Raw genomic sequence first — 21290 nt, 5'->3', positions numbered from 1 at the left:
ATGCCAACCAGAAGAATCAGGTGCAACTGCTTGATGTGGTTCAGTTTTGTTTCAATGCCCAAAGAAGCTCAACAGCCAACAAGAGCCCTTTTGAGTTTGTTACAAGCCAGCAACCAACAGTGGTAAGTCATACAGAGGAAAGAGTCTTAGGGCGTACATCTTCACCAGAGAATGGAAACAGAATGCAGATATTGCCCGAGCCTTCTTGGACAAAGGTTCTAAGTGGATGAAGAAGTGGGCAGATCATGGGAGAAGACCGCAGCACTTCAACATTGGTGGCTTGGTGCTTGTTAAGCTCAATCCTGAACAGATCAGGTCACTATGAGGACGAGATAGGAGACTACTTCGTAAATATGAAGGACCAGTCCCCATCTTGGCCAAAGTCGGGAAGGCCTCTTACAGAATCGACCCTTCGACTTGATTGAATGTGCATCCCATGTTTCACGTCAACTGCCTCAAGCGGTTTAACGCCGATACCGATGTTCCAAGCAGAAGTCACTCAAACAGATCAGAGTTGAAGACAGTGCAACCTGACAAACATGAAGTTGAGAAGCTGTGGGAGTTCTTAGTGAAGGGGAAAGGCCTTGACGATGAAGAAATCAGTTGAATTTTTACGGAAATATGCAACCGTTTGTGGACAAAGTTGAAGTGAAGCTTGCGTCAAAGTCTACGAGGACGGCGACAGCATAAGTGGGGGAGCGTCACGAGCCGAGCTTGTTCAAGGCATTATGCTTGCCTGTGACCACTTGTCTCATGCGTTTGGGATGGGTTTCCATCATGTAAATACTAGTGCAGGTTTATTTTCTAGTAGTAGTTTCTCTATATGCAAAATAAGGCAGTATGACTCAGTCACTTCGATGTTTCCTAATGTCAGGATGAGAATTACATGTAAAGCTCTTTATGGGAGGGTGAGTGTTCATCAATCTTGTAAAACTCACTAGCTATTGTCAACGTTTTTAGCCTGCTGGGATGAATTGCGGTAAACGATAGGCTGGCTATTTAAGCAAGAGTGCTAGCGCCGCACGGTCCTTTCACAAAGGTGTGAAAATCCCGTGACACTTTGGACTCAACTAAAACCTCTTTTGCTATCCTTATGTTAGAATTTACCATATTATTCTAGCATCAACCTTATCCCCTAATTGTCCAATCACACTCTGTTCATTTTATCTTTGAATTTACAATATTATCTCCCTTCAAGTTCCACCTTCTAGTCCTCTTGTGTTAATTTATGCTACTCATTCTCTTCCATTTTTCAATATGTACATCTAATACTAAGACTCTATGTTGTGTAGCCAAACTTTCACCTGGAATAATTTTACAATCCTTACAAGATAGACAATCCGAATTCTTTGTTAAGAAAAAATCCATTTGTCTTTTATTACACCCACTCTTGAAAGTTATCAAGTGTTCTTCTCTTTCTCATTTTTATCTCCATATCCATGACCTCCATGTATTCTCTCATATCCTATATTATCCTTTCCAATGTAACTATTCAAATCAGCTCCTATGAATGTACTTTCAGACATTGGTATCCCTTGTAAAATACTATCCATACATTCTCAAAATTGTCTTTTAAGATTTTTTACTAAGCCTATTTGCAGAGCATACACACTAATGATGTTCACTATCTCCAAGGCTAAAGCTATCCTAATTTTAATGATCCTATCCCTTATTCTTTTAACATCTACTACGTTATCTTTTACGTCTTAGTCTACAATAATACTCACCTAGTTTTTATGTTTCTCTTTACCATTGTACCAAAGTTTAAATCCTCAATTTTCAATTTCTCTAGCTTTCTCTCTTGCCCACTTCATCTCTTGAAGGCAGATTAAGTTAATTTTCCTTCTAAAAATTATTTCAACTATTTCTATACTTTTTTCTCATGAGAGTCCCTATATTCCAAGTTTTTAATCTAATATTAATTTATTGTGCTAACTTATTAACCCTCTCCCTTTTATACTGACCCAATCTATTCCATTGACCTAGGTGAATTTGATAAGAATTCATGATAATAAGAATTGAAAAAGTTTTACGCTGACAATTAGCTACCAACACAACCCTGCCTCCTTTATCCAGGCTTGGGACCATGTGTACAAAGAATTTGTGTTACACAGGTGAAGTACACATTTGCATTTTTTTTTTTTTTTGGCAAACTTATTCACACAGATAAATTTCTAAATGACACCCTACAACGAATAGAAACTACACACACGATACAATGTACTAAAAACAAAAATTAAACCATATATTTTTGGGTGTGAATCCAAGTTAGAATAAAATTTATAAAATTTAAAATATAAAAAATAAAAATAAAAATAAAAAAAACCATGCAATAGTACTTTTTGAAAAATTTTGTATATTCTAAAACTTGCAAACGAAAAACAAGAAAAACAAAAAAATGCATATACTAAGCCTACAAATCATAAACACAAAATCTCCACTACTAACCAACTATTGGAAAAATTATTAATAATAATGATAAGAAAAAAAATAGCAATAGAGGAGAAGATCTCATTGGCGATTGACAATCTAAAACTAAAAAGGAAATGACAATCGCTTGAAAAATACTACTATAAGTCCTCTGACCCAAGAAATTTGACGTTGCTAACGAAAATCAATCGAAGAATATTTAAGCAACGAGGATTGCAAGAATTTTTCAAATCTAAATTCAAGATTCAAATCCAAGAATATTGAAGAAACAAGATTCTTCAGCCCATAAAATCTTTATTGCTTCTTTCATGATTTTAGGACTAAAAAAACAAGAGTCCTTGGATTTGTTTGGGTCTTCAGGAGAAAAGAAAGGAAAAGAAAGGAAGTTCAGAGAGGTGATCTGTTTGGTTGGTGAGAAAAAAAAAATCAAAAAGAGAGAACAGAATAGAAGAAAATGAAAGAAAAGAAAAAGAAAAAGAAAAAGAAAAAGAAACCTTTAGAAGTAGAAATAAAAGACAAAAGAAAAAAGAAAAAAAAAAAAAGCATATAAAGTTATTTAGGGGAGGGTGAGTATTCATCACTCTAGTAAAACTAGAACAATAAAATTGATGAGGATGAACCAAAGACGACTTGTGTGACATGGTATGGGGCCTCTGAGTTCTTGGTGATGCCATTTGGGTTGACAAATGCGTCTATGACAATGTGTACCTTGATGAACCAAGTATTTCGTGAGTATCACAACAAGTTTTTCGTGGTATACCTAGATGATATAGTTGTCTACAATTTCACTCTGGAGGAACATAAAGGTTGTCTACACTAGCATATAAAGTTCTTAAGGGGAGGGTGAGTATTCATCACTTTTAGTAAAATTGGGTAAATGGAAGACCTTATATCAATGATAAGTATCTCGCTTTATTTATAACATATGTTAAGTACAATACCAATGACCATAACTCTAACACAACAACAACAACGAGAATGAGAATGAGAATTAGAATGAGAATGAGAATACAAATAAGAATAAGAATGACAATAAGAATAAGAATAAGAATTTATAATAATAATAATATCACAATATGAGGAATGATATAACTAATTTTATAGAAGAATAATTGCAAAGGACTTGCAAAGAAAGTAAAGGAATAAAAAACAGACAAGCTTTTGATCTTATTGAAAGCTTTAACTTCAAACTTTAATACAAACTTACAAAATGGACAGATTTGATAGAGACTTTGAGATTAGAGTTCTTGAGCACTCATTCTTCACAGCTTTTCCACAATAGGGTTGTGGTAGTGAGTGAAGGAAGAAGTTATGCCCAAGGAAGAAGACACTAGGTCCTTAAATAGGCCCGAAACTCAAACTAAAATTGAAAAAGGTTTCTTAACAATAATGATTGCTATAGTAAAATGGCCAATCATCTGTCAAATAAACTTTTGCTTTCGGCGCTTGCTTTGACAATTTTCATATATCCGACAAAGCTTCAACAGCTTTAATAATGCACATGGCCAACATCGATAAATGCCCTGTCTTGTAGGTTGTCTGAAAAATATGGCCATCTTGATTAGGATAAGAAATCAAATTCATGGTTGATGTCATCTTCGGAGCAAGAGTAATCTGTTATAGTTCTGAGCATTGCCCCAAAATCTTTTGGAGTCTTGGCTTGGGCCAATTTTTCTTGGAGCTGGGACTTTGTGTGGAGAAATTCAGATTGCCCAAAAAACTATGGAGTTTTCGAGCAAATTGGATTTTCTTTGAACCATTGCTTGAAAAAATCTTCAAAAAGGTGGTCAGTTTTCATACCATTCCACCACTTGACTTGGGATTGCATTCCGAAATATAGGACTTGGTGTTTTCCAATGAGTTTATTTGAAAAGTTATATTGCACCATTAAAATCCAAGTAAGATTAAAAAAATTAAAAAAAAAAAGAATAGATCTGGAAATTCGATCCATTCTTCAGGAGGAGAGAGATTATTGGACCAAAAATTGTATGCAGATTTTAATTTTGCCGAGAAAATCTCAGTGGTTGGACCGAATTTGTCCCACCATTCATGAAACCAGAAAGGTACTTTGCCAGAGAAATTTTTATCAAAATAAATAAATCAAGAGAAAGAAAAGGTTTGGTTTTAAGTAAAGATAATCCCACTAATTGAAATGGCTGCGATCACAAGCTTGAGAAAATTTTCTAGATTTTAGATGGTTTCCCGATTCAAATGGAAAAATTATTTTATTAATTTTAAATTTTGAGAAAGCGATTTTTGATGGATCATTTTCATCAACTTGCTCAAAGATATCAACAGACTTAGTGTCAACAAGGATAAATTCATAGAATAATTAGGTTTTTTTAGGATCTTCGTAGATCCTATGAAATCTGCCATCAATGTATTTTTCTGCAAATTTATCTACATCTAAATTTGTCTCCAAAAATGGTTCTTCAACAGTGAAGAAGTTTTGAAAATATTCTTTGTTTATGTAAGGAAAGGTTTGAGTGGAAGATTTTGCTAATGAAGAATTTGCCTTTTGAGATCTCAGAGGGAGGTTTTGCCAATGGAGTGTTTGTCTTTGAGGATGAAGCCTCAGGAGAATTTGTTAATTTCGTCCTAAAAGATTCTTTTGGGGAGATAAAATTAGAAGATATTGCCGAGAATTCTCTTTTTAAAGGAGAAAATCTGTTCAAAAGAGAAATTGTTGTGACATGCTCCTTAGGGGACGAGTTTGCCTTTGGGATATTTAAAGAGAGAAGATTGCCGGAAATTGCCTTTCTTGAAGGAGAATATAAAGAGATTGCCTAAGAAGGAGATCCACTGGATGCTCCTAAAATTGCATATTTGGTTTCGTTGGCCTTTTGTAGTGAAGAATCATTCATTTTGATCCCTCTAAAAACTCACAAATTAAGAAATCTAGAAGATAATTTGTTTCTCCTTTAATAGGCTCAATACCAAAATCAAAGACGGATAAAAGAGCTTGCCATCTTGCAAATACTTGTTTGTGAGCCAAGTTTTGAACATCTTTTTCTAAAACATATTTTCCTGATTGACAATCTACTCGTAATAAAAACTTTTGGTTGAGTAAATCATCTTGGAATTTTGAGAGACGGAGAACAATTGATAAGATTTCTTTTTCAATGGTAGAATAACGTTGCTAAGTGTCATTCCACCCTCCAGAATGAAATATTATTAATCGTTCTTTTCCTTCTTTGATTTGTTTCAGAATGCATCCAAAGCAAAGGTTAGAGACATCTATTTCAACAATCTTGAAAGCATTGGGATCAGAGACTGTTATACAAGGAATTCTCTTGACATGGGATTTTATTTTTCTTACCGCTTGAGTATGACTTTGGCTCCATGGGGGAGGATTCTTTTTCAACCTATCATATAACACTTTGCAAACTTTTCCAAGATTTTGATAAAAATCAGAGATGTGGTTCAAACATCCCAAAAACCTCTGTAATTGCTTTTTGTCTTTGATTTCATCTGGGAATTTATTTGTGAAATCAATACTTCAATGTATTGGAATGATTGTTCCATTTTCAATATTATGGCCAAGAAATCTAATTTTGGTTTGGAAAAGCACCGTATTTTTTGCCAAGATAGCAACACCATTAGTTTTAGCAATATTAATAAATATTTTAAGGTGCTTGAAGTGTTGGTCTATATTTTCAGAAAATATCAAAACATCATCTATGTAGACAATGATAAATTGCGAATGAGGATTGAATATTTCATTCATTATACTTCAAAATTCACTTGGAGCCTTTTTTAATCCGAATGGCAGAACATTCCACTCATATTTCCCGAAGGGTACCGTAAAAGCAGCTTTGTATCTATCTTTTTCAGCAATTTGAATTTGCCAAAATCTTGACTTCATATCAAAATTTGAAAATATTTTTGCATTATAAATTCTTTTGATAAGATCAGATTTGTTGGGTATTGGATATCTAATCCATTTTAAAGCCTTATTTAAAGGTTTATAGTTTATTACTAATCTTGGAGCACCTCTTTCTATTTCAAATGCTTTTTGGACATAGAATGCCGCACAACTCCACACGATTTTGACTTTCTAATCAGATTCTTGTTTAAAAAGTCTTGTATTTCTTTTTTGCAATATTCTAATATTTCTGGAGACATTTGAATTGTTCTGGCCTTGGTAGGAATATTTTTGTTAGTAAAGTCTTTTTCATATGGTAATTCCACTATGTGTTTTTTTATTTGCCAAAAAGCATTTGGTAAATCTGAACATACTTCTTTATTTTTTGGTCTTGTAATCTTACAATTTTCTCTTTAATTTCTTTATTTTCTAATCCTCTTTTTATCTTTTCATATTGTAAATCTTCTTTTAGACAATTGAACTGGTTGTCTTTTTCTTGGATAATTGAATTTATTTGTTTTTCATTGCATATAGATTTATCTTTTAAAAGACTTAACATTGAGGATAAAATTTAAACAATTTTTCTTTGCTAGCATAATTTGTTCAAATTCCTTCATTGGTAATTTGAAAGGGGGTAAGGAGGTAAAGAAATGGTAGTCCAAGGATTACCGGATGAGTGATCGTTTTTACCAAAATGAAGCTTGTCTTCAAACAGACTCCTTGATTGCAAACTCTTGCCAAAGGAACTTTGTAATTTATTTGATGTTTTTGTTTATATGTGCCATACAAAGTTTCTGTATTTTTCTTTTTAGGAAATATTTAGTTGGGATTAATCCTTCCCTTATAAATTTCTTCGAGAAATTTTATTTTATCCTAATTTCAATCTCAAAAAAACACTTTTGGATGGTAATTTTATCCATTAGGTTTATGAAAGAATTTTGTTCATTGTTAGAATTTGGGTTACCAGATTCATTTTTCTGAGTTTTCTTTTGAATCTGATCTAGAGAGATTTTGGTGCTTTTCTTGCTTTTTATATCTGTTCTTGTAAATCTTGGGTTATTTGCTTAAGGATCTTAATTTCTCCTTTTATTTGAATTATTTCTTTTTGAAAATTTTGAATCGAAGTTTTTCTTGGTTTTGATTTAAACTTTCCTAAAACTTCTTCTTCAAAACTTGGAATTCTTTGATAGAGTAATTGGTCATTAAGATTTTCAGCCTTGTTTGAATTTTCAGGTTTGTCAAGAATTACTTCTTGTTCTCTTGATTGTTTTAGTTTCTTTAGATAGATTCCCTTTTGAATTCGATTTCAATATTGTCTACCATTTCAAGAAATAGTTTATAATCTTCTTTGTCAAGAACATTAATTTGTTCTTTGCAGAAACATAATTCTTTGCCACAGCATTCTGATTCCTCTTAAGAGGATTGATAAGAAGAATCTGAATTTATTGCCAAGACGTCTCTCTCTGATATTTCTAAGAGAGAGTTAGAGGAGGAGGATTCTTGGAGATTGTCTAAAAGATTAAAGATTTTATTTCTAGTTTCTTCTTCAATTTCTAGGTTATTTATTTTTTTCTTGAGTTTGCATTTGTTAGCATAATGATCCTTGCTTCCACAAATATAACATCTTCCTTTTTTTGTGTTAGTATAGTTTTTGGTGGCTTTCTTTCCTTTTTCTTTCATTTGTTGTTTAGGACTCTTAACACATTCTTCCATTCTATTATAATTCTTATATTTTATATAGACCCTAGGTTTTGAGGACTTAATTTGCTGTCTTTTTTATTTTCTTTTAACTTTTCTTGGTATTCTATCGAATCCAAATTGTTCACACCAATTGCCTAATTCCTTTGTTAATCTTTGTTTCTTTAATTGCTTTTTTAATCTTATATCACTAATATGACATGGATTATTTCGCTATAAGTCCACTCTTCTAAATCAATTTGTGGATAAGCATCACAATCTTTATATTTTGCCATGTTTTTCCTAACTTTTTGTGCAAATAAGTTGGAAATCCATTTATGAACTTGTCTTTCCAATATTTTGCATTACAATCTATTTTCATAAATATTCTTGTTAGAAATGTATCTTTGTACCATTTAAAGTGTGACAATTATTTGCATCTAATATTTCGTAGGAGTTCAACTTGCCTTTCCTCATTAAAAGAAAGTCCTTCTATAAAATGATGAACAATTGTGAAGCAAAGAGTTCCAATCCCATCACATTGGGCTTGTCCTCTGTCATTAAAAACAGGATTCCCATTTGAATCTAATTTCATGGCATTTATTATATCTTCTTGTTGCTTTTTGGAAAGAATATTTTCCCACCAATGACATAGTTAGCCTTCAAATCCCATAACAAGTGCCCTAACAGCATCTGGGATTGTATGTTTTTGTTTCAACACATAAATTTGACCTACTATAAACATTTGCCTATATAATGTTAAATTTGATATTCTGATAATCCATCAATGTTCCAGTTATACACAGCATTGTCAGAATAGGCTTGGCAAGGTATTGCTTCTTCATATTGTAGGTCTGGAGCACTTGGTTTAGGATAAAATGTTTTAGTTTGGGGTATTGGAGTGGCCATATTATCATTTAATCTGTTTGTATAAGCAATAGGATTGGCCGTTAAATTCTTAAAGTTTTCATCTATTTCAGTGATATTGTCTACAATTTCGTCTTCAGAATCATCCTGTCCTATTTCTGGATCAGGATCATCTAAGGGTACGTTGCTATTTTGGCTGATTTGGTCGTCTAAACCTAGATTCCTCTTGATGTGGACGGAACGTCTTTGAGCTTTTCATTAATCTCCCTCAAAATTTCATCATCTCTATCAAAGCATGCTTTTAAGTGAGTTGGATCACACCATTTGTAGTTGCCTAATTTGTTTAGATTTGTTGAACTGAATTTTTGTGTTTCTTTTGCCTTAAGTATTGGATATGTACGCAATTTTGTAGGTTGGGGAGGTTTTATTTCTATCTTATGAATATTTTCTTCTATTCTATCTAATTACTCTCCTGTAGTTGTAAGATATTCATTTGCAAAATTATTTTGTTTAATTTTTGTGTCACCTTGACCTTGGGTTGCAGGTTGGTGAGGATTTTCCTTTTTTGGCCTTGGCAAATGTCAAGGCTTCTACCTCAATCTCATTATGTTGGAATTGAATCTTTCCTTTCGTAGGATGATAATCTACAACTTGTATTTGTTGCTGCTTTGTAAACTCTTCCTTTTCTATCAATTGGATCACATCCCTTTTTCCTATTGCAAAACTAGTCAAACAAGTATATATTCTTTTCTTGTTTCTCCATTTCATTCATCCATATTTGCTTATACTCATCAATATTTTTCTTTGAGAATTTTTCAAAAAAAAAAAATTCTTAGGTTCTCGTTTTTCCTGCAAAAGAATTCTTTGTTTAATTTTGCTTTGTCTATCTGGAATGTCTTTGTTTTGTCAATGACATTAATTTCAGCAACGCCAATTTGAGATTGAGTTGGGAGGAAACTACTTTGTTCTGATCTATCTCTAATCTATCTTCATAAATTGGTTGGGCAATTTGATCTTCTATCTTTATTCCTTTTGAGTTTTTTTTTGGAATATTAATTTTTGATTTAGATGGCTTAGATTCTTCAAATTCATAGGCATTTTGTCTATACTGGACAAAAGATCTTTGTCTAGAAAGAAGGCTTTATTTGGCTGTCTGAAATTCTTCAATTGACTCATCACCTGAGACCCTATATATAATAAATCTTTCAAAAATTCTATTTGATATAGTTTGAATTTTTGGCTTGCTAACTTTTGGTTTAGTCCATTCTTTTGGTAGACTGATTTCACTCCATTTTAAAATCTTGGGAATTAACAAATTTGTACGTCTTGTTGCTTCAAAACAAATTGTTTGTCCTGGGGGTACATCTAGAGGATTGAAAAGAGGGGTAATTCCAGATATTAGGACTAATCTTGTAAATTATTTTGTATGGTGCTGCTCCATGTTTAAATTTGTAATTATGGGTTTAAATACCTAAGATTAAGCATTTTTATTTTAGATCATCGACCCTTAGACTAATTGTAAAATCTAGATAACATTTAAAATAAACTCGTCCGTTAGTGAGGGAAGTTTCTACCATCCCTAAAATTGATTCTTTGTAATCTGAGATCCTATCATCTCTGAGACAAACTAAAAGGGAATTATTGAGTCCTAATTTTGATAGAGGTTTGATCCCAATTTGTACACATCCTATATGAAGATTGTTATATCCTAATCTGCCATATCATCTCAAGGAGTTTTTGGATAGAAGATTGGTTGTATAAAATTTGCCTGTAAATTTAACATCAATTTTTTTAATTTTTGTCCTATCATGGATTTAAATTCAAAAATTTTGCATTTTTTGTAAATTGTATTTTTATCTAGATCGCATAATTTCCAATTTGAAAGTTCTTTATCATCCCAACATGACACTTGACTTATTATTGTCTTTCCAGTTCCACAGCCTAGATGGCTACTAGAACTCGAGACACTTGACATAAGGAATTATTAAACTTGACCTTCACAAAATTTTTCAGCCGCAACAGCCTAGCACACTGGCTTTACTGCCCTTCCTCTCATAAAACGGGACTTACTACCCTAGCTTACCATCTTAAAGCCTAGAATTTATGAAAATTAAGTTCAAAGATTACAAAATAACAATAACAATAACAATAATAATAATAATAATAATGCTAAATGATTGAATAACCACTAACAATATCTTTATAAGTATACCCCTAGTGTTCCATGTTAGCATGTGCCATACCATGATCCCGTTCCAAGAACCAAAATGTTCCACAGTCTAGGTAACATTAACTCTCATCTTTTATTTGTAATCTATATCAAGTACATAACAATGACCACAATACCCTCACTAACTCATACCTTCTAACATAGAAATAACATGTGCTAAACGACCAAAGTGATCAATAACAACCAAAATAATCAGCAACAAGCCCAACCAGGTAGTAACTTTGAGAAGGTATAAACAATAGTTCCTAGGGAAAAAAAAAAAGCGCTGATTTACTTGGCCTTCTTAATGGCTAAACTGGAAAAGTTTAATTCTTGGATGAACAAGGATGATTCTATTTAAAGTACCATCGAATTAATAAGTGATATTGATTGAGAATTGGGAAATAAGAAGGGATTGAGAATTTGGAGGAAGGCCTTGACTTGAGCCCGTAAAAGGGGAGGGAATCATTGAAAGATAGTTAAGGAAGTTATTCTAGAAATTGAAGGACCTCCTAAGAAAATTAGGGGTGTAATCGTGTAAGTGGGTGAAGCCAAATCAAGACTAACTAGATTCGGACTCAATCAATAGCTTGATTCAACTTCACTCTATTGAGTTCACATATTTTACATTATACTTCCAATTCTATTCATAACCAAGCTAAGCTTAGATGAGTCAAGCTCGAGTTTTAGGAACTTGTAATCAAGTCCAGCTGGAGTTTAAGAATTATAAGATTGGCAGAGTTCGAGTTGGGTTTCAGGGCAGATGGGAGGCCAGTTTAGCTCCTCAAAAAGCACAGTGATGGTAATTTTTGCATTGAAGACACAAATGGATTGAAAACAGTCTTAAATAGATAAGTTGTGGGGAAACTTCAACGATGAAGAAGTGGGGAGATGTATCAGATGAGGAGGATGATATGGATAGTGATTTTGATTATGATGAAGGGCTTTTCTTAGATAAGGTTCGTGAAAAACTTGTTTATGGTTCAGATGATTCTGAATTTATGGGGGCTCATTCTTCATCTCCAATGGATGATCTAGAGGGAATTCTTGGATCGAGGAAAGATGATTTAGAGGAGGTAGAAGATAATAATGAGAAGAATGAGATAAATACTGATTTTGTATCTCTTATTCAAAATATGCTGGATTAAAGAGGCATGCGGCTAGCAGACTTAGAAGGAAATAAAGTTCGTTTGGATTAAGGCATTATCAAGGCTCGGAAGGGGCGACAGGAATTGGCTAATTTGCAATCTTCCATCAATGTTCTTAGGTAGTGTTTTGTTTAAGCTTAGACTGGGTCTTGGGTGGAGGGTAATAGTGGTTTGGATGGTGGGCAGTTTTGTTTTGGAGTGGTCTTAATTTTTGTTTTTATTTCTTTGAGGATTCCTTATCCTCCAATGCTTGTATCTTCTCCCTATCTTAATATATCTTCTTTTATTTTCTAAAAAAGACACTGTTTTCATTGGGATCATATCGTTTAAAATTTAGGATTTTTCTTTGTTGCTGGAAAGAGTTTAGGATATTAATACTTACGAAAATAGTGTGCAAGTTTATTTAGATTCCAAAAATTATTTTACTTGTTCTCTAAGTATTTTAAAGCCTATAAAAGGCCTTCATACACTAATTTTATTCCGACATTCAAACTGGAATTGGGGTTTCTGTTAGATTTTTATCTAGTATCACAATCAATCAACGAGGTAAAAAGAATTCAAGAGACAATATCAATGGAGTATGGAAGGTAAGAGAAACTAGTAAAACACAAGCATATTTTAGTAGCTCTTGCATATGAATGTGCATGCAACAGAGACATGATAGCATGAACTATCTCGGTGTTGCATAAATAAATCTCTTTTCATGACTCATATTGTAGCAATAAAAACCAAGCAGCAAATGAAACCCAAATCTCACTACATTCTTCTTAATGAGGTACAGTGGTTCAATGAGCTACAGTAACAGCAGTTTGGTTTCAGTATCTACCTGCCCACAGTTCCAGCTATTATTATGATTTTCCCCATCGTTGTTGTCTTCTCCATTGGCAAGGTTGTGCTTCTTGTTGTACATCACTAAATCAGCCAATGTGAAACCATCATGAGCACAAACAAAGTTGATACTGTTCCAAGGTTTCCTTCCTCCTTCCTAGATTCATATATTGGGTAAGAAATGGTACTCCATCAAAAGTAAATTCGAAAAATATATTATTAAAGGTTCAAGGAATAAATGTAGAAAGAAAACAGTCTATTGAGCTAGATTTCAACAGGGGAAAATTGGGATTACTTGAAAAGTTTTAATAACTAAAAAACAGGAAGAAAAATATTGTAACAGCTGAAAACGATGGCTTAAATATGAAACATTAACTTGATGATCAGGTCATGTGAATTGACAGGACAACTAGGGAAGGAAAGAAGTACCTGGTACAAATTAGGACTTCCACAAAGACATTCTGCAAAAGCACCAGAAAATCCATCTGTGCCTTTAATAAATTGCCGCACTATGTCGCGATACTGAAAATTGAGAAGAATATATATCAAATATAAGTGAAACTTTATGGTTCTCTATCTCTCTCTCTCTCTCTCTCTCTCTCTCTCTCTCTGTAATTAGGGAACATGGGGAAAGGTGGTTTCATCTTAACTGAGAGGAATCTGGTACCAAATCAATGGGTTAAGGTTTCCTTAGTGGCCGCAAAATGGTTTTCAGATGGTTCCCTAGGTTCTAGTTTTATTGCCCACATTTATTGTTTGTTAAGAATTATCTTATTCCCCATAATGGGTGTTGTTTATCGTTTGCTTATCTCTCCCAAGGTCCTAAAATTCGATTTCGACTCAAATTTCGAAGCTCCAAAAGTATGGAAATTTCGACTGAAACTTCAATTTCAATGTCAATTTCGATTTCGATTTGAAAAAATAATGGAAATCGGTAGCAAATCATGGAATTCTTTTATGAAACTTTAGAAATGATTAATAGACGTTATAACATAAGTTTTGGGACTAATATATCACAAATTAAATACATCCATGCTGTATATGAGGTGGAAAAGTTGTAATATAATTTGTGTATAAGATAATGTGCATTAAAATTAATTACGCCTCCAGGTTGTAGAGTGGGGGGGGGTAAATTATAAGAGAATATTTTATTTTAGTAAATAGATTTTGTGTTGAGGGATATGTTTATCCTCAAGTCTTTTAATATATAAGGGGGTAAACCTACAGTTGCACATAGGCTCAAGGAAACTGCCGCCTAATTTTTCCTCTCTTTCTCTTCTTCTCCTCTTCTTCTCTACTCCATCTCTTTTTTATTTGTTTCTCCCTCTTTTATTTTAAATTTTTAATTGTTGGAGGACTTCCTGGCCTCATCTAGGTTGTAAATTCTCTGATCTATTTCTAACACATCTTATTTTATTATTGAAAAAAAAAAAAACCACTTGGAATCGCAGCATGGAAAATTGTTAGGGGTTCTCAAACAAAAACAAGCAGCAAGAAGGCTGAAGAGGGAGGTGAACAGAGAGGTTTTAATTCTCGACATCTGGAATAGGGTAAGTTTTTATTCTTTTCTTTTTGTCCCTGCCATTTGACTGAATATAGAACTTGGTTTAGGACACATCACCTGCATTTAATCCTTTTCATCGACTTGTTTTAGTGCAATACTTTATTTTGGAAGATTTAAATTTTAACAAGGCTGGGTGCATTTCAAAAAATCATTCCCAAACAACTAGGATTATTCAGGAACCACAAAGTGGATATCAAATCAGGACTTTTGAATCAATATAATCAAAGCACTATTATGACCCCTAACCCCTCGTGTATTTGAAGCACTTTTTTTTCAATATAAAAAAAGAGAAATTTTATTAAGAAAGAGAAAAATCACATACTAAAGAGGACAAGGCATCCTCAAAACTGGAAGCAAAAACAAAAAAAATATCAAAACAATTATCCAAAAAGCGCTTCTCCAAACCCTTGCCATCATATTCAAGTTATCTAGTTCTCTTTGCTCTTCTTCTTTCCCTTCCCCCCATCCCTTGACCATCAGGACCAGTATAGCTCAAACTGATTTTACCCATTCATTGTTCCATTACTCCTCACATATGCTTTTCAGAGAACAAAGCCTCAGAGATTACAATTTTAGTAAGGACTTCAAGTAATCCAAATATGTCCGGGAAAAAAAAACATACAGATTTAGTTCACACATTTAAGAAAAAGGTAGAGTTTAACATAATACCAAGATAAGATAAATGAGTACTTAGCAGGAAAAAAAAAAGTCAAGTGAGTCACTTAGACATCTCCAAAGCACTTTCAGAAAGAGCAGCTCTTTGTAGATTTCCCCAAAGAACATGAAAATAAATAAAAATTTGGGAGGATGGGATTGAAAGTTGAAGATTTAGAATTTGAGCACCCAAGATTTAGAAATAATTGATTGTCACTGCAACAAAAAAAGATGGTAAATGTGGTGTCATTATTTATTTATTTATTATTCATCTATATATATTTTGTGTTGGATTGTATCACTAGGTTACCAACTTCCCATTCATAATGCAGAACTATTGAATAGTGAAAAATAAGAACTAACCTTTCCATTCCATTCGGACCAAACACCCCAATGAGGAAACATGCCAACTTGGTAAAGACCACCAGCATCCCAAGCCTCAGCAATAAGCTATTTGAAAGAGGTGAGAGATAAATTAGACAGTGTTTTATTGAAAGTGATAGATTCTGTAGAGTTGTTGATAACTGGCAACGCAGTACACAGTAAATGAAATAATAAATGAAATCTACTGTGCATTATACATTCTATTTGTAATTAAATAATTATTGAAACCAAAAAATAAATAACAAGATAAGCAACTGAAAACAGATCAAGAGATCTGAAATTAGGATGTATTCCCAAGAGGGGGGTGAATTGTGTTATTTAAAATTTATTTGCGGAATTCGTATTTACTTTAACCCTTGATTATTTTAACCTTTAACAATTACACAAACAATGCATCTATGCAGTGACCGTACTATACCAATCAGGAGTCCTAGATATGAGCACGAGTATGTATATGAAATCTACAATTATATTACAAGATCAAGTTTCAATTTACTCAGCTGAACAATTTACCAGATTTCAATTTACTGCAATACTTAATGATATTTTCAAAAGACAATTTCAGCAGTGAAGTATGCTTATCTTTGCATATATGCTTTAATTAAGAAAACCTTTTAACCTCAGCTTATTCACACAAGACTTCAGAACTTTATACTTGTTTGAATTTTCAATCCAACAACCAAATCAAAACCAATATAAATTCAATCACAACCAAAATCAATATTCAGCTAATTTCCAATATTTAGCAAGTTTCAATATTTAGCAAGATTCGATATTCAGAAAGATTCAATATTCAGCAATATTCAATATTCAGCAAGATTCAATACTCAGCAAGTTTCAATATTCAGTAAGTTTTTAATGAAAATAAAATCATGCACGCAGGTTATATCTTGCAGAAATTAAAAGAGTAAGGAAAGAAGAGCTGAACACTGGATTTTTACAAGGCTCGGCCGCAGCCTACGTCCTTGCCTCAAGCAACCCGCTGTGAGGATTTCCTTGCCAACTTTGTTACCAGGTGAAGCAAAGTCTCTCTCCATTCAAGATGGAGTTCGCCTCTCTAACGAGAACAACCCTCTCGTTAGCCAACGATTCAAAGTCCCTGAATCGTCAAAAACAATACAAAGAAAGCACAACGGCTTGTACAAAAAAATACTCCTCAATCGAGCAGATTAGTACACGTTAGAATCACAGTACTTCAAATAAAATCAATATAGAAGTTGAAGCTCGAAAGTATATCACCAGAAATCTGATTTAAGAGTGTGAGTTTTGAAAGATCAAATCAGATTAATGTGAGTTTTCAGCAAGAACACAGCAGCCTCCTCAGAAAAGTACAACCAAAAGGTTTTATATAATATAAGCGTGTCGTTCTCTCTTCTTGTGCCCTAATGTGCGAGAATATGAAGTTTAAATAGTGCACTAGGGTTTCAAAAAGTTCTCCTCAAATTTTTCTCTCAATTTGGAGACCAATCATGCAAGTTTTGGAAACAATATCAGTGCTGTTAAACGTTTAAACATACGCATCAGTTGACTGGACTCGAAGGGTTAGTCGCCTGTGCTCTTTTAAAAATAGCACATTCTGAAAGTCAGAATGGGGTCAGTCGACTGGTCCCAATAGGTCAGTCGCCTGTGCCTATTTTGTTTGCATATTTTCGAAGTCAGTAGCACCTCAGTTGCCTGATAAAATATCATCAATCACCTGTCCTTTCAGCAATACTTGTTTTTCAATGTATCGGTTCCAAACTTAAATTCATACTTTGGAAAACTTAATTTAGACTTTAATAAAATATTTTCCATGTTTAAAACAGGTCTCTAAGTCCATGATATATCTAGGAGCTCCAATCATTCAATATTGAAATTTGAAGTACTTACATGAGACTTTCATGCGATAATTCTATCTAGGTTCCTAAGTCTTCATGTTGTGAAGCTTCCAAGATTCTTCTGAGCTTTATGCACTGCTTCAATGAACTTCATGTCCCACATGACTTGAAGCTTTATATCCTCTATGATTCATGACTTTAAGTGTACATATCATTTAAGTTCTTCAAGTACACTCACTTGATTTCACAAAAACACTTCAGTCCTGAAACTCAAACTTAAATAGACATGTTAAGTAACATTGATTTGTTATCATCAAAACGAGATTAAGCCTTATTAGGCCAACAAGATCGTAATTATTTGTATGGAAACAAAGAAAACTGATGCAGTCAAGAAGCTGCCAGGTTCAACTAAAATGCCTCAGGGGCAACCCGCTCTTAAAGGCCTGGCTCCCCTGTGAGATAAGAGGGCTGGGCATCATACTCGAGGCGGAGACTCAACTATGTTCTCATGCATATATGGCCAAGAACCAAAAAACCAAATCATTTTTCCAACAATAATTAGTCTTGAATTTTTTCTTTTGGTTGTGGTGGAAGTGGGTGGGAGAGGACGCACATATAGATAGTCAGCAACAATGTTTGCTGCCAGCTTTCACAGGCTACTAATTGTAAAACTCCAAACTCCTCATTCTTATTTCACAAGCTAAGAGACCATTTGGTATCACTATCAAAAATTATAAAAACAAAAACTAGAAACAAAAATTAAAAACCAGAAATAGAAACTAAAATTGGAAAACGAGAAATTAAAATTTAAAACCAGAAATAGAGAGAAAAAAAAAACTAAACTTGAAACTTGTTTGGTTAATATTTTTTAAAGTAAAACAAATAAAAAACTTGATTGACCAAATGCTCATTTTTTTCCTTGAATCAAATAACAATAAAAAATTTATTAGAATAATAAAAGAACAAAATAATAAAAATTAAAATATTATAATAAAAATAAAATTTATTAGTACATTTATTTGATTTTAATATTTCAAAATTCACTTTATAATAACAACCCAATTGTAGAAGGCAATTGAAAAATGGTAAAAACATTGTGGATACTTTTATTTTAATTATATTTTAGATTTATAAGATCATTTTATTTTAATTTTAGTCAAAAATTATGTATGAAATGAATAATTTGATCAATGAAAGTTAGTTCTAGATACTAAAGTATTTTTGGATTCCAAAGCTACTGAAAATCATAAAATCTAGTTTTTGGTTTTACAAAAACAGCTAAAAACAAACAAGAAAAATAAAAAAACTGGCAATGTAAACAAACATGTTTTTATAATCTATTTCTTCACTAAAGAGAAATGGAAATAGAAAACAAAAAACGTAAATGATACCAAACAGACCCTGAGGAATCAACACATGTAAAACAAAACCCTATAAGGCAATTACATCACCACATTAGTGTTAATATGGACAACATCTTACTGCATCATTTAAAACACATTCATATAAAGAACAAGGTACCTCTCATGACTTCTAAACCTACAGAGATCTGGCTGGTCCAACTGGGTCGAACTGTTCACTTTTCCAGTCTAGGTTATATCATGAAAACGAAAATGAAAACAAACACGAGCCAACTCGGCCTCACTCGCCAGACCTAGTGAGCCTGGCATGTTGACCTAGGCTCCAATTGGAGTAAAAAGAAAAAAAAAAAAGTTTTTATTTCACTAAATAGCTTGACGCTGGGTCTTGAGCACGGAACCTCCTGATGAGAGTAGAAGCGTTGCCAGCATTTTAAGCGTTGCCAGCATTTTGCCAATGACTTTGTGATTCTTCGCTCAACAAATGCTATATATAACAAGTCACTTCACATACACATATACACTTTTATAATAGACACAACCAAGTGTGCTTTGATTTCATAACGTAAGCAAAATATGTATCCACAATATGTAATGCCCCAAGGCACTAACTTAATTTTTAATGTAATCAAAATTTCAAAAAAAAATTAAAAATAAAAAATTACAAATTTTATCTAAAATTTTTCTAGTTATTATTTGTTATTATAATTAGCTATAGGCAATTGTAACCAAAAATTTGTAATATTGACGAGTGTCATACTATCATTGTACTATGTGATTAAGACAACATATTTGTAATATTATCGTTATGAGTGTAATATTACCATTGCAACACACACTTGCAATATTAGGTTCATTATATTAGAGAATTTATTATTATTAATTAGAAATGAATAGCAAGAAATATTTCATTGCTTAATATATATTCCATTCCTAGCAAGTTCGGATATGTGCATGTGCCTTGTATCACATGGGGTACAAATGTTGCACGAATTGACCAGAAAAAATAGAAGAGGTTATTTTCTCTTCACTGAAATGACTAAACTACCAAGACTATGAAACTTGCGAAATTCTACTAGGCATGGAACCACTATAGGAATGATTTAATCTCCATTATAGTAACATTACTAGGACATATAAAGCATCCATTACTATGATGTACTAGTTGTATCTCCCCCCTCAAATGCATGTGAATTTTTTTCTAGGCAATTCAAGATTTTGAGGTTGGTTTGTTTTCTTAGAGTAGTTACTAACCTAAGATAGGAGGAGCTTGTTTGTCTAAGCCTGGCTTAACCAACCTTTGGTTGCTTGTCCAACTTCGTTCATGCATTCGGGCTATTTGAGGTTATAGTCCAGAATACTCTTACATTAATTGCCTCACTCCCATTCCCAATTGATTTGAACCAAGTGAATTGCAGGCATTCTCTCTCTTTTTATGTCATGTATTTCTAGTGATTATAGTGACACACTTGATGAGGCCATGCCATTTTGCTTTAATTGTTGCACTTCACCATTTCAAATGAGAGAACATAAGACCATTCATTTACAACCAAATTTGACCCATGATTTTTAATTCAGTTGTCTTAATGGTTACAAGTGTAACTTAGTAAGAGTATGATAGCAATAATCATGTACATTTTTCATAGTAGCACAAGTTTTGGAGAATATTACAAATTTGTAGAAGAGTTAAAAGTTTAAAAGCTTCTACAAATAGTCTATATATATTATTACTATTAAAGCTTGATATATATATTATATATTGTTGGCCCACAACCTAAGAGCTTAAGCATTTAGCTAAAGTGGTAATCTAACATGCTATTAGAGCTGGTCACCAGGGGTTCTTGGGTTATAGTCTCATTGCCCGTGTTTATTGAGTACAACAACAACAACAAAACCAAGCCCTAGGTGGGGTCGGCTATATGAATCATTTTCCACCAATTTAAGCGATCATGGACCATTTCTTTTGAGTGGTATCTAAAAAATTAGAGTATTCCCTAGGATGGGTGTTTTTTGCCGAATGTTTATCTCTCCATGTGCTATTAGGCTGCACATGAAGCGGAGTGTTAAAGCTTGAAATACAATGTTGGCCCATAACCTAATAGCTTAAGCTTTTAGGTAAAGTGGTAATCTAACAATTACATTATATACATGTCAAAGCTTGATATTGGCCCACAACTAAAAGCTTAAGCATTTAGGCAAAATGGTAATCTAACATGGTATCAAAGCTATCGTTGTGAGGAGGTTGTCGGTTCCAGTCTTGTTTACCACATTTCTTGTGTGGTGGTTAAAAATTACCTTATTCTTTATAGTGCCCACTCATGTTGGGCACCATAAAGTGAAACAACCCAACCTTCTCCATTCTTATTAATAGTTGCCCTCTGGGAATATTTGTTAGAAAGACAATAACTAAATGCTGCAAAATAAGCAAGTATGCCCACAGCATACAAAAACAATGAGGATAAAAGTTAAGGACACGATGCTCTTCAGCT

At 33.1% G+C, this 21290-nt stretch overlaps 1 protein-coding gene across 3 annotated transcripts in view; it reads right to left on the bottom strand.

Moving 5' to 3' along the window:
- The window catches only part of LOC131166417 (isoamylase 1, chloroplastic), a 119970-nt gene that overhangs the window by 37304 nt on the left and 61376 nt on the right, over positions 1-21290 (bottom strand). For all 3 annotated transcript variants that reach the window (XM_058124947.1, XM_058124948.1, XM_058124946.1), the window contains exons 11-13: positions 15606-15692; positions 13454-13546; positions 13023-13181 (exon numbers count right to left, since the gene is read on the bottom strand). In XM_058124947.1, coding sequence (XP_057980930.1) covers positions 13023-13181; positions 13454-13546; positions 15606-15692 — 339 coding nt within the window. The remainder of the gene's footprint in view (positions 1-13022; positions 13182-13453; positions 13547-15605; positions 15693-21290) is intronic.

This window comes from Malania oleifera, chromosome 10 (assembly GCF_029873635.1).
Source record: "Malania oleifera isolate guangnan ecotype guangnan chromosome 10, ASM2987363v1, whole genome shotgun sequence".
Classification (NCBI taxonomy): Eukaryota; Viridiplantae; Streptophyta; class Magnoliopsida; order Santalales; family Ximeniaceae; genus Malania; species Malania oleifera.
This window is presented reverse-complemented; position numbering and strand designations above follow the sequence as displayed.